This window comes from Scomber scombrus, chromosome 11, assembly GCF_963691925.1.
Source record: "Scomber scombrus chromosome 11, fScoSco1.1, whole genome shotgun sequence".
Lineage (NCBI taxonomy): Eukaryota > Metazoa > Chordata > Actinopteri > Scombriformes > Scombridae > Scomber > Scomber scombrus.
Window position 1 is genome coordinate 19737523 of NC_084980.1, and position 14679 is coordinate 19752201.

A 14679-nucleotide genomic window follows, 5' to 3' on the forward strand; every position below is an offset into this window, starting at 1 on the left:
ATAAACACAGAGGACAGCAGTTGACCTGTTTTTACTAGAAGGAACTGTGAAAACAAAAGAACACACATATAGCCAAATAGTTAGATCCTGTTCATAACAGGAACACAAGTAGAGAAGAGTCATAAGCTATGACTTGCATGCTTATGCTATTTGCTAACTCAGTAATGACAATTATATAGCAATATCTATGTATATTTTATATGCGGTTGGTCAAACTAGACTAGGTTTTCAACTAACAATTATTTTCATTATTGATTAATCTGAATCTATTGTCTCAATTAATCAACTAGTTGCTTGTTCCATAAAATGACAGAAAATAGTTAAAAATGTCAAACCCTGTTCCCAGAGCCCAAAGATATTCAGTTTACTATTAGAGGACTAAAGAAACCAGAAAATATTCACATTTGAATAGCTGGAACCAGAGTTTTTTTAACATTTATTTATTCATTTATTTTTTATATTTTTTCATATAGATGACTCAAAAAGATGAATCTATAATGAAAATACATAGCGATTCATTTAATAGTTGGCAACTAATTAATTATTTGACTTATTATTGCAGCCCTAAACCAGACCATGTGAGGCTGTAGCTGCAAAACCCCTGAACTTTTCATTTGTAAGAGGAAGACGTGTTATTGCCTCCTTCAAAATGCATCTAAAATGCATTTAGATTAGTTATAATTACAACCGGACCATTCAAAAATTATAATTCAATCTGCGACTTGCAGTTTGTGAACCAGAGGTCATCATGTCCACATGCATCAATGGATAAATATACATATACCCAGACTCACGCACTCAGTGTCTGCTCTCTCAACCTGTCATTCACCCTGCCCTGCATGTGGAAAAACACTCTCAGGTGTAATAAAAAGTGGACGCTGTCTGTGCCCTTGAACCGAGATCAGAGATTATTCAAGTCTTCACTGACAGATTTACAGGGTGTGAGAATGCAGTGTAGATTGAATCTGCGACTGCTGTCATGCAGAGTGCCTCTTAGTCGCACATTTGTATTCACACAGATGCTTTGATGATCTCTTAATCAAATACTGCTCACCTGCTTTCGGGATGTGTGTAACACCAGAGATAAGAGTTTTATTCAGAGCCAGAAGCGACAAAAGATTAAATTCAGGCATTAGTTCAGGGAGGAAATGCATTCTCTAATTTCCTTTTTCAGGCTACATTAACGTAGTATTACATTACTGCATCACATACCTCTTCTGTCGTCATTGAAAAGAGAGCACTAGTTTAAACATGGACAACCATTTACTACCAACCTATTCCCATTACACATTCGCCACGAGCCATAGATCAAGAAAGACAGTGTTAAAAGGCCCAGTTGCTTTGTGAAGTCTCTTCAAATGTATTGTTATCTGGTAGAATAACTCAAGTGAAGAGGAAAATTGCTGGCACATAATACTGCTAGTGCTTAGCTAAATAGGAGCAGCACAAGGGCTACACGCCTATTTAGCGGCTTTTTCCTTTTTAAACGGAGCTCATCCCAGTAGACCAATTTAAATCTGTGTGTGTGTGCGTGCATGTGTGTGTGTGTGCGTGTGTGTGTGTGTGTGTGTGTGTGTCCGTAAGTATGTCTGTGTATGTGTGCTCTGAGTCTCATTGTCTATGCTCGGTTCAGCTATAATGACTTGTCCACACCTCCAGAGACAAAGAGCTCAAACGCGTGCTGAGCTTAGGGGTCTATATCTTGAAATAGACACACACACACACACACACACACACACACACACACACACACACACACACAATAAAACAGCAATGCACTCACAGGCAAATTTACCGTTGCTTCATTAATATGAATGAACCCAAACTGAGTCAGAGGGCCCAAAGGTGCTGATGATTGTATTCTTGAAGGATCCAACGTGGATGGATAAAACTGTCATTGAACTCAACCACATCCTTGCCATAGGAGACGCTTAATTAAAATGAGGTCCCGTAAAGCCCACGATTGATGGTTTGACTCTGAATGTATTCGGAAAATGTTTCATGTGCATGTGTGCCCTGTAGGAACGTTATAACAATCACAGTATTGATCATTTTTTCAGCATATATTACAACGTGGCAATTAGAATATTTATTTATGCTTAAAGCTGTTAAATCAATATATTTATATTAACAACAGATCAAATGACTTGTTGCAAATGACAAGGAATACACTTTTTATTCTGCATCCTATACACTATGAACAGTCACAGTCAATTGTGGCCATCTGTAATGCTCAGGGTAAACACATACATGTATATGACAACAAGCTCATAAAAGACACCTTTAAGGTATATTTTACAGCAGGTTTTATACACCTGAACAGTCAAGTCATTTCAGGGAAGATTTTTGTGACTATATCATCAGAGCAGCAATCCCATCTTAACAGCCCCATTTCAAGGGAGGAAGTATTGAATGCTAAAAGAACTTTACAGAATGGAAAAGCACCCAGACGTGATGGACTATAAAGAATTTTGTCACTATTTGACATGTTCAACCAGTCATTCTTGCATGATTTGTTAGGCCAGACCTTAAGAAAAGCAAATGTGTCTCTCATTGTCTTTTTCATTGCCTAGAGTCTAGACCAATAGCCCTTCTTAATACGGATCACAAAGTACTTCAGAAAATTCTATCTACTCGATTTTGCCTAAAATTATAAAAGAAGGTTTCATAAAATGGCGAAGCTCATGTAACATCGGGAGAAGCTCTCTCAGTGTCTTTCAGGCTTTCAAGCAAAGACAGGCTGATGGTCTAGTGCAGGGGTACTCAGTTAATATTTAAAGAGGTCCAGTTAGAGAAAATGTCCTCAAGCAAAGGTTGGAACATCATAGTGTCGTATTTGATTTATGATTCAGTGCCATATATATTGAAGTAGCCTAGGAGTTGTATCAACATCTATAGGTAATCAACAACTGATTGAATCACATCAAATAAGAAAATAAACTTCAATGATATTTCAACAATATTTTGCTGTCATTTTTCACATTGAACTGGAGGTATTATTAATAATAAGTAGCCTAATAATAATAATTGTTCTTTTTTCATTTCAAATAAAGTAAGTCTGCATTTAAAACTAAAACAATAACAGAGAGCTTTTGAAAAAGGGGTGCCCAATAAAGAAATGTAGCTTGAGTTTCTCTTTTTTTTGTAAACTCTATTTAACAGACCTCAACACACCTTAACAACTGAACAGCTTTAACACCTCCTTTTCTCATTCTCTCCTTGTTATATTTCACTCTCCACTTTCTCTTGTTCAGTGAGAGAAGTTAGTGATTTTAAATCTGAAATGTATTAGGATTCTGGTGGATAGATCATACTGAGCTCTTAAATCATTGATTTTCTGTGCCCTCAGTTCAGAATTGAGTAGGTACGTTTGTTCAAAAGATTTGTGCTCTTTCTCATACATTCGCCACAGCCACAGAACATGTGAGACATACTTGTTTTGAACTGTCTTTGGGAAGAGTGAACATGTGAGAGTCTGTCCACTTTTGATTAAAAACTCTGTTTTTGCTGTCCACTGTTCTCTTTTTAGAGCAATTCATGTGAAATTAGTTTTCTCTGACTCGTTTATTTCTCCAACTACTGCCTCATGTCTCCCCTTTGTGTGTGCATCTCACTTGAGTCATAATGCAGTGCAGATTTGATTGGCTGGGTGGCATCACGTGAGATGATTTACAAGAGTTTACAAGGTAAACCAATGCCATAAAAGCTACAAAAAAGAAACCCCTTATAAAAATGTAATAATTCTCTATAATTTATAACTCCAGGTCTGGATAGGACAGAGTGTGGAACTGGACCTGGACCATGTTCCGACTATTAGTGACCTCAGGTGTAGTACTTTCACTTAATGTTGAGGAAGCCTTTTACAGCCTTTAGAGAATGGGCCTATTCATGTTATGCTTTAAACAAATGTGATCCTTGGGAAAGTTTCATTTGATTGATCATGGTTCTGTGCGACAATCCCCAGTCAGCCATTTTGACTAATGGGCTTAGATTGAAGAGTTTCCTAACATATAGGGGAACAAGGCAAGGTTGCCCCTTGTTGTCCCTCTTATTGTCAAGTAGTGGCAGGTGGACCCAAATGCAGAGAATGCAACAGGGCAGAGCGAAACTTTATTATAATAGAACTAAACCACACAAAATCAGGCTAGACACTAAACAAGATAAGAATTAGCATGAAAACCAAAACCTATATAGACAAGGGGTGATTAAAAAATAGGACACAGGTGAGTGAAAAAGACACAGGTGAAACATATAAGGAAATCAACTAAGGTGGGAAAACACAGAAAGTAAAAATAACCACACACACATACAAGGAGAAAATCTTCCAAAATAAGACACAAACTAAAACACAACAGAAACGATAGACAGGATGTGACACTTATATGCCATCACCATTAATTATTAAAAGTCCATAAGGATGATACCCTCTATACAGGCTTTAAACTTGATGTTTTAATATTTATTTATAATCTACTGATGCCAGTACAAACTATAATTAATGTTATTGATCTATCTAACAAGTTTTCTAGTTAGAAAAGTAACCTTGACCAAATCTGAAGCCATGCTGCTAGGGAACCTTAACTTAATACCCGCTGTTTTGCCTTCCTTTGGTCTACGGTATGACGCATATCTCTGATCAAATTGAACATGTTATTTCGATTATTGTATTCAAATATTTCCTGTTGTATTCTAAAATAAGGTGATAACAGACCTAAATGGCTGGCTATGTTCCTTTTTATTGAGTAAGCTCAGAAAGTTGAGTAGATGACTACACTACAGCTACCAGGCTCTGTGGGGGATCTAGACTTATCAAACATCAGAACATATCAGCTGTGGGCTCATATGGGATGTGTTTGTGACTGGGTCTTATATTTCCTAATTCTATGTATCTATAGAAATGAAACATTATTAGATCGTGCTGTGACAACCCTATTACACTTAATACCCTTAAGGTGTGGCGATTAGTGTGCTGACTTGAGGGAAGGTAAAAACTGACTTCCATTTTTACCCCTATTGTGAATAACCCTGATTTCCAGCATGAGTTATCCGATGTTTGTTTTAGACAGTAAGGTAATAGACACATCAGTAGGCTGAAAGACTTATTTTCCAATAATACGGTAGTGACCTTTCAACAAACGAATGAGAAATATGGTATTCCAATGCAAGACTTTTGTTGCCTGCAGAAAAAGCACGATATAATGCATAGCATGACGTTAATGAAAAATCCTGAATGATCTCCTGTTGAGAAACTTTTATTTCTATCAGCTGCAAGGATGTCTGTCAATTTGTTTTATGAAGTGATGCATTTTAGGGCATGTCACTTTAAACAGGCTTGGGGGCACATGGGATAAAGAGCTATCTGTCACAACTGATGATGAAGAGTGGAAAGATATCTGAAGACACGCTAAATGAATTTCAGTTTGCAATCGTGTCAAAGCAATACAGTTTAAGATTATACACTGTCTATGTCCTCCATTCATAGACTTAATCTGAACACTACTCTCTCACCCATTTACCTTAAATGCAAGACAGTAATTGGTGCTCTGACTCACTGTCTCAAATAGAGAAAAAGGTTTGGAACTGGAGATGCAGCCACTGTCCTTCATCCTGAGCCTTTCAATCAGATATGTAATGTCAAAAAAATACTGTATTACATATGCTGCACAGAAAATCATTTTATTGCAGTGGATTAATGAAAAAGCAACAACTTTATAAAGGCTGCCAATGAGCACTGTTTGATTTATGCCATTAGATTACCTTACATGTACTATATACTGCTTTCAAAAACAGATTCTATAAAATGTGTAGACCCTGTATGAACTATGTAGAGCTTGGAGTCTCTGCCATCATAATGCAGGGCTTTTCTTGGTTGCCCTTTCTGCACATTATCACATTCTTTGTTTGTTTTTATTTTTATTATTACAGTATTTAGTATTTAGTGTTAATTAATTTTTTCCCCCTGTGGATTTCATAATGTAACTGTCTTTTACTAGTTATTAAAGTGAAAATCAATACATATTTTGTTAAAAACAATTGACTCTGTGAAATTCAAATGGGTTCCATTAACCCATTTAAGATTTGTTACCTGATTCTGCATTGTCACCCAGCTATGGTGAGTTTTTAGCCTCTTTTAGCTCATCGTTTTGCTTTTTTTTTTGCACTGCCCCCATGTAGCCAAATAAAAAAAGCATCTTTAAGATTTGCATCATGCTTTATCAAGCTCTATTTTTTATGTTATTTATGGTTTCAGCCATAGCCATTGAATATATTTGCATTCTTTGTGAATCTTTATTTATTCATTTATGGTCACACTGTTTTATATTGCCTTGCTTATGCACACGGCATTCACAAGAAACAAGGCTTGCACTGACTGGACGTGATGCGTAAGACAAAAAGCCTGTGCTTTGCGACACTGTTGACTTTTTGTCTTTAGTCCTCCTTATGAATACAATGTAATACAAAGCCCAGTTTGTTTGGCTGTGCTGAAAACAGATACACAAGCTGCTTTTTTTATTTTTAGTTACTTTAAAAACGAATCTTGTTGTTTTGTTGTTGTTTGATTGTTATAATCATATACAACAATCATAAATTCTGTGTGGATTTGCCCTAATAAGGACTTTTACCTTTTACTGATACCAAATAGTCAATTGTTAAGTGCCTTGCTTGAGGACACCTTGTCAACATTGACTGATAACACCACATTGATCTGCTGATCTCTTTAATCAACATTGAACAAGAATATCCACTCATGAGTAAAGGGGATTGCCAGTGGTTTTACAGTATCTGCCATTTTACATCTGGGTGCTATTCTGCTGCGTCCAACTTGCTCATAATGACTCTCAATGCGTTGCTGCATGCAGTTTACTGTATCAATCAAGTCCTAAGTGGCTATTGCTTAGCAACCCAGCCTCTATCTCCATCTTCAACTTTTTATGGGTACACGCACAAATAAGTCAGTCTGCGAATGCACACACATACACACACGCATTCCATTTTTGTATATGATTAGTATAATGACTGTTATTAATCAGAGGCTCAGTGTGTGTCTGTCGGGTGTGTTGTGAGGTGGCAGTGTTCGTTTTAGAGTGCTTTTCAGTGCTCCACTCTCTCTTTAATGATCCTAGCAGGGGACTAGAGAGCACGCTTTACAATGTGAAACATTCCTCACGTCTTTCTGGAGCCTAATAATAATGATACAGCTGTCCCTGTGCACCTGAGAGCTACCAATACATCCCCCCATCCATTAGGGAGAGTGAGCAGGTAAAGAAGGGAATAAGACCGAGGAAGAGAAAGTCTAAGGTCCAAACATATCACCACGGATAATGCTTAATCTGCAGACAATGTGTTGGAAGATCCAGACACAGGTGCAGCTTGTGGAGTGTGTGTGTGTGTGTGTGTGTGTGTGTGTGTGTGTTTGTGTGTGTGTGTGTGTGTGTGTGTGTGTGTGTGTGTGTGTGTGTGTGTTTGTGTGTGTGTGTGTATATGTAAGGAAGAGGAAAATAGATACAAAGAGGCAGAGATATTGTGTACCGCAGTCTGAGTTATCTTGCGTTCTTTAATTCATAAGCTCAGTGCATTAACATTGCAGCTCAGATTTCATTATCAACTCTCCAAGTGTGTAAAAAAAAAAAGAAAAAGTGTATCAGTCTTTGCTGTGAAGAAACTGCAATGCTTTTGGCTAAATGACATTTGCTACCACATGATCCCCAAGGCAGTTAATGTCTGTTATCTGTGCAACATTTTAAAGCTGTCAAGGGTGACTCATCCATCAGACAGAGAACACTCCTGCTTTGTCTGTGTGGGCATATGTGCACACGTGTGTGGAAAGCGGGTGTTTGATATATGTTTGTGTTTTTAATATGACCTTGAGCAGCACTCGCGGTTGTTTTAACAGAGTTTGAGCAGGAGCAGCGACAATGTGCCAACTAAACACATTGATACCAATGCAGTTACGGTGGTAGAGAACTCATGGCAGGTATGAATAGAGCCACAAGCTGTGTACAAATGAGTCACAGTAGCTTGCTAATGCACATGAGGGGGATTTTTTCAGTCGTCTCACTGAGTAAACAAAAAGAATGATGAACACTTTCCTAACATTGGCCCCGTAGTCCTATTTTGCACTATCAATGCCTCAGTTGTCTCAAGGCCCTTCTAACCTTTTCAGCTAATCTTCTCACTTTTATCAGCTACAGTGGATTGAAATTAAATCATTAAATGACTCAATGCTTGCTACCTAATAACAATGGCACTCGTCCTCTCGCTGAGAATAAGCAACCTTTTTACTGACAAACTCACAACTACCTTCATCACAGTATCTTTTTGGTTATATATCCATCATAAACACATATACAGATAATAGGCCCACCACTATGTAATGTAAATGGTAGTTTGACTAATGCCTCCCTATCTAATAATAGAATAATAGTAGAAAGCCATCTCCCCCTACCTCACTTCACATAATCGTGTTGATGCAGCAATACTAGTCATTATTACCCTTGGGTTATCATTTACAAAATGCAAAACAAAAGCTGCCAATGTTAGCATTTTAACTACAGTTCCTCTGCAGCCCTTTATCATAAATCAAACATCCGGTCCACATACCACCAGGCTACATTCAAGATGTGCCATTTTAATGTGAGATCACTTAACAACAAAACTTTAATCCTGAATATTTTCATCACTTCCAGAGTTTGTTCTTTTTGCTGAGTTATGTTTGAAGCTAAAATAATTACAGCCAGCTTGCTTAACTGTGAATGTGAACATTTTTGTGTGCTTAGAGTCAGTGGCCGTGGTGGTGGACTTAAATAAAAAGCTCGGTATATAAAAAGCTCTGTAAACGTATTGAGCTTTCAATCTTTCAATAATTTAAAAGCTTTGGGGTGCATTTATTCAATGTTTTTCAGCACAGATCCTGTCCTCTCTTATTATTTACCATCAACCCAAGGTCAATCTTTGTTTCTTGTCTGAATTCTTTGAATTTTCATCTTACATCATACTGAGCCATGACAGGATTGTTATTACTGGTAATTTTAATATACACGGTCGCCCATAAAGTTGGAATAATTTTGTTTTCAGACACATTCCTCTTTTTATTTTCTATTTATACACATCAGTAATCCCCTTTGACCAGGTATAATGAGATTGATCAATACAATTTTGAGAATATATACACTTTATCTACCAAGAATACATCACATTGTCACAATCATTTCATGGAAAGAGGTAAAAAATATTATATTCCAACTTTATTGGCGGCCGTGTAGATTTTTTAATGATCTCACACATGGTAACTCATTGACACTTGAGTTGAAAACCATACTTGAGAATCGAGTCTTCACCCAGCATGACACCGAGTCCACCCACTCTTTTGGGAATACACTTCTACTAATGTCAAAATGATTATGATTATGAATTAGTAATATTTCTGTGATCAACTTCTTGTTGCCTAATCATTCCTGTGTATTTTTTGATGCCATTTTAGCAGCACACAAACACAAAAGAAGTTACAGCTCACAAAAGGTCGCTAGATGCCAAAACCCAGTGTAAATTCTCTGAGTTGGATATATAAACAGCTCAGTAAATCAAAATCGATTAGCAACCTGACTTATTTTTTAAATACGGTTTCGCCAGTCAGATAATCAATAGATCATTTGATAAATTATCACCATGTTTTTTTTACGACAAATTGTGAAGGAATACAAAGTGGTCAACTCTCCCTCTGAAAGTATTTTCCTCACTCACTCAACACAAAAACATGAAAGCGTCCCTCCTCAACAGTATTCTAAATGATTTTTAAGGTCATTGCTCATTACTATGGAAACAAAGACAGTCCACTTTGCGTTATGCTACAAAACTTTGACTTACTATTATATCCGCTGTTTACTTTCAATCACTGAATTTATTCCTACCTGATTTTTCGTGTAGCTGGTTCATTTAGGTCAGAAATTCAAAGATAGAAAGACACACACACACACACACACACACACACACACACACACACACACACACACACACACACACACACACACACACACACACACACACACACACACACACACACACACAAGATGATTTCATTTTAAACTAAATATAAAATTAAACTGAGAAACTGACAGACTTCCATGTTCCTAGAGCTAGATGCTAATACATATTTTTTTTTAACTTATTCATAATTATAATAACTTATTGACTATATGACTAATTATTTCAGCTTTAGTGTGGAATATTACCCAGACACCCCAGATTTATTTGGGAAACTGTTAACACATAAAGATATTTAGTCATATTTACACAAAATGATACAGGTTGGTGTTTTCTTGCAAACTCAATTTTTGTTGCTGCAATGGTTTTAAAAAAAATTAATATCTATTCAAAAGATTGCTGTTTGTTATAAGCTAATACTGTATCACATCACATCATTACTTTCATTTTCATTTTCAGATATCAACATGGCAGGAGAGCCCAAACCATACAGACCAAAGATGGTTTCCAAGAGGCCTCTCTCATCCCTCTACAGGTTGGCCTTCTTTTACTGCTAGTCAGATATTGCTTTGCTGACTTATTTTTTTCTGCTATACTTTCTTCCTGCTGTCTGTTAAATATGTGCTTCAGATCCTCACCAGCTGGCTGGGTACTTATGGAGGACAGCCAATTCCCTACCTGTGCTATCAGTGCCACTTTCCGTCTTGTTGCTATTACACATTCACTCATTCTTGACATTTTTGACAGTCTTGTTAGAGATGACAAAAACCCAGTGGACAGAAAGACATAGCTGATACCTGAACAGGCTTAAAAAAATACTAAGTAGCTGTTTATTTAAAGGAACAGTTTGACATTTTAAAAAACATGCTTATTTGCTTTTTGGCTGAGAGTTTGATGAGAAGATCAATCGCAGTCATGTCTGTAAATATGAATATATGGAGGGAGGACATAATTAGCTTAGCCTAACACAAAGATTGGATATGGGGAAATATACAGCATGGCTCTGTCCGAAGCTAACAAAATCTGCCTTAATAGTTTTTGTCTTGGACTTTATGACTCAGCAACGACTTGCTAATACGTATGTTTTGTTAGGATTCATATATTATGATGTCGTTTTTGAGAAACTTCAATTTTTGTTTCATATCTCACTGCCCAATTTTATGCTATGTATACAGTACCTACCTAGTACCTATCTCACAAATATATTGTATCTTGTTTGTTAAATCTGTACAAAAAAAGAAGAATGTAAATGTATTTTAATTAAAATTTGTTTTATAAGTGATTATGTGCTGAACTATTTCTTGGCTGGGGGAAGTAACTTCCTGGAGTCTCTACTGTTGCCTGGCAGAGTGGTATCGAGTTTCTCATCAAATTCCTAGCAAGAAAGAGAAATAGTGTATTTCCCAAAATGTCATTTCATGTTTTAATTTCCAACTTATATCCTTGCATGATTTTGTTCTTCCCTTGCTACATCTGCCAAAAAAAACGCAACAAAAAAAGCATGCTATTATAGTAATATGAAAATAAAATTCTCTTCTGTCTTCACAGTGGCTACGAGTTCGACTATGACTACTACAGAGACGATTTCTACAGCAGGTATATAAAAATATCATGTGTCTCTTGTAGCTAAATAAAAGTCAGTGTACTTCCTAATGTTTTTCATTTTTCAAATCCCTTTTTCCTGATATTTGCCCTTCAGCAACACCCTCCCTTCTCCCCATTTCTCTGAATCAGCTACTTAGATAAAGATGAGTTTTTTGTTGAATAGCCCCATTTCCATCTGAGGCAAAGTAACTACATTATCACAGGCATAATGAATGTCATATTGGAGAGGTTTTTATTCCTTTCTTACTAATGATGCTTTTATCCGTATAGGCAAGTAGTGAATGTCAGACAGTCCCCCGGCTGGTCATTTGCACTGGCAAAGCAGAAAATGTATCTTACTTCTGACATTTTCATTGGCTTGTTTGCTTCCTCTACTTTGCAATTTCCCTGAGAGTTGAATCCTTTATCTTTGAGTCTTTATTGCTACTTTGGCAGTTTGATATGTATAGGCAATGGGGAACAGGTTTAGACTGAATGGCTGTGGCATTGTGCAGTATGTACCACAATCTTTCAGACATCTTTTTCAGCATGTCTATTAGGTGCAGTGTAAGCACTTGTTGTTGCTTGAACAACATCAAGTAGGAGTGAATAGCAGCAGTGACTTGATGACACACTTTGGTGTTCAGTGGCCTTTATAAATCCAGAGACACATTTCCCTCCCTATTTAAAAATGTGTTTGTCTGCACTGTAAAAACTTTAATGGTATCTCTGTTATTGAAAAGATTGCTGCAACATGATTTTTTTATGTGTCTTCAGACTCTTTGAGTACCACGGTCGTGTCATGCCCCCGACCCGGGCTGTGATCCCGATCAAACGTTCGCGGGTAGTTGTCCCGTCCACACGCAGAACCAAATCCTCCTTTCCAGTCAGGGCCTGTTCTTCCTCTTCCTCTTCTTCCTCCTCCCGAGCGCTCAATGTTGGCTCATCCATCACAGGCCCAAAACGTATGTTCCCTTTTCCAACTTTTTGCTCATCTCATTCATTAAAGTTGGTGACTACAGTGTTATTATTACTGAAAAGAATGAAAAAACAAAAATAAGATTCAGGTTGTATGAAACTGCCTCTGCATTGCTCGCACTCTCACAGATACTAATCAGTATTTTCCTCATAATGCAATACACTTAAATATCATGAACTGTAACTTATATCCCCGTCCTCTTGATGCAGGTTCACTGATTTGGCTTAAGCCTAAATTCTGGCAATGAATTAGCTGTGTGGAGACGTGTCAGAGCAGAGTAGTCGCTGTTGCGGTTTTTACTGTGTCTTCTCTTCAAACATCACATTAATTATGCTTTTCAACTTCATCAATCTATGCTCACAGTGAAGACAGACCAGCTTGTAACAATCAAAAAGGAGCTGTCACAGATCAAGACCAAGATCGACTCACTGCTGGGAAGGCTGGAGAAGATTGAGAGGCAACATCGCTCTGATGCCGGTAAGATTTGAAAGAGTGGGATGGGGTGACCTGTCTGCTGGAAGAGTATGCATATATACATGGGAAAGAAACAGACTTGCTGGTTTTTTAAATGAAAGACACACACAGTCCTTGAGGAGAGAGGGCATAGTGATACGGAGAGTATCAAAGGTTGATTGAGTGGCACTTCTGAAAGAAAGATTGTTCTATTAGGAAAAATAACATATCAGTTCAATACATCTATTATATTTTCTGGAATATTGAGGTCAGTATGGTCTGAAGTTAACCACAAGCCTCTCTTGCTGTCTCTTGCCAGATATGCAGAGGAAACACAAGGAGATATGTGAGTGTCTCCATGGTGATGCAGCAGACCGATCTGGTGGAGAGGAAGCCGAGGGGACAGCTGAGGTGGAGGCGGGGGAGATGACGGACGGCGGTGAAGACGACTTTGAGGATGAAGGCACCGGCGACATGGTGAGCGGTCCAAATAGCCATTTACAGTCTCAACAAGGCAGAGTGGGGTAACTGAGTTCTGCCGTCTCTCATGTAAATGCAAGCATAATGATTTCAGTCAGGTTACTGCATTTGTGTGAGTGTGTATATGAGTCTACAATACATTTTTTCCCTTACTGCATGTGCTGATTTTTCTACCTAATATACATTTTGTACAATCACTTGGCGATGTGTGTTTTTTGTGTGTGCATTAGCTATACATCTTACTGCATGTACTCATTTTAAGAGATTAAAGTCAGTCTCATGTGTTAATGGATAAATTGTGCAATGCTTCAGCACTTTTAGCAAACATCACTCAAACAGGAGGAAATTGTGCTTATGTTGGGACTATATTCATAACTGGATTAAGACACATTTGCTGCCTTAGTGATTATTTCCGGCAGTAGGATGGTATAAAAAAAATTGCAGTGTCCATGTTTATGGTAATACCGGAACCTGTCATCCAGTGCACCTGTGTGGCTTAACATTACTTATTAGTAGAATCTATTCATAGTTGTTTCTGACATTTTAATATAAACATTTAATAGGATTTGTCAACAATACAATATACATATATATATATATAGAGCAGATCAGCATTCAATACCAACCTTTGATACTTCACCATTCCGGATGCTTAATGCTATGAGCAACTTTTGGTCGATACTAAGTATTAAGGTTTGATACCTGGCCCTACTTGTTACAATTCATAGTAGTTGGACACACACTGGCATACATATGTTTGTGTGTGTGTGTCCATGTGTATGCGTGTGTGTTTGCACTGGTACCAGAAAAATCCATATATTTTGTAAATGCATGCAAATTTAAATAAATGTACATTTGACAGACACAAATTAATTGTTTATTTTATACAGAAACAGTATGTCTTGTATGTCTTTTTCTCTGATATCTGTCATTACTGTCCAGTGATGTGTAGCCATGTATATCCTGATTTGGGGATTTTGCGTTAGAGTTACACACAGCAGCTTCAAAAACCCATTGTATTATCTTTTTTTTTTAACTAGTTTTTCTCAGCTCATTATTGGTTGACATGTAGGAGATAAATGGTTTTCTCAGTACAGCAATACTATATTGATGTCATGGCTTTAAAAAAAACTTTTGTAATTGCAGATAGAGAACCACATATCGGATATTGACAACTGAGTAAGGTCAGTATTCAATCTCTG

The 14679-nt window shown here is 37.3% G+C and overlaps 1 protein-coding gene across 1 annotated transcript in view; it reads left to right on the forward strand.

Moving 5' to 3' along the window:
• LOC133990573 (RNA-binding Raly-like protein) overlaps nt 1-14656 on the forward strand; it is a 30538-nt gene extending 15882 nt beyond the window's left edge. Inside the window, exons 2-7 of the mRNA XM_062428926.1 lie at nt 10441-10516; nt 11530-11577; nt 12343-12530; nt 12908-13021; nt 13317-13474; nt 14624-14656. Of these exons, the coding sequence (XP_062284910.1) occupies nt 10441-10516; nt 11530-11577; nt 12343-12530; nt 12908-13021; nt 13317-13474; nt 14624-14656 (617 nt within the window). The remainder of the gene's footprint in view (nt 1-10440; nt 10517-11529; nt 11578-12342; nt 12531-12907; nt 13022-13316; nt 13475-14623) is intronic.
• The last annotated feature ends 23 nt before the right edge of the window (nt 14657-14679 follow it).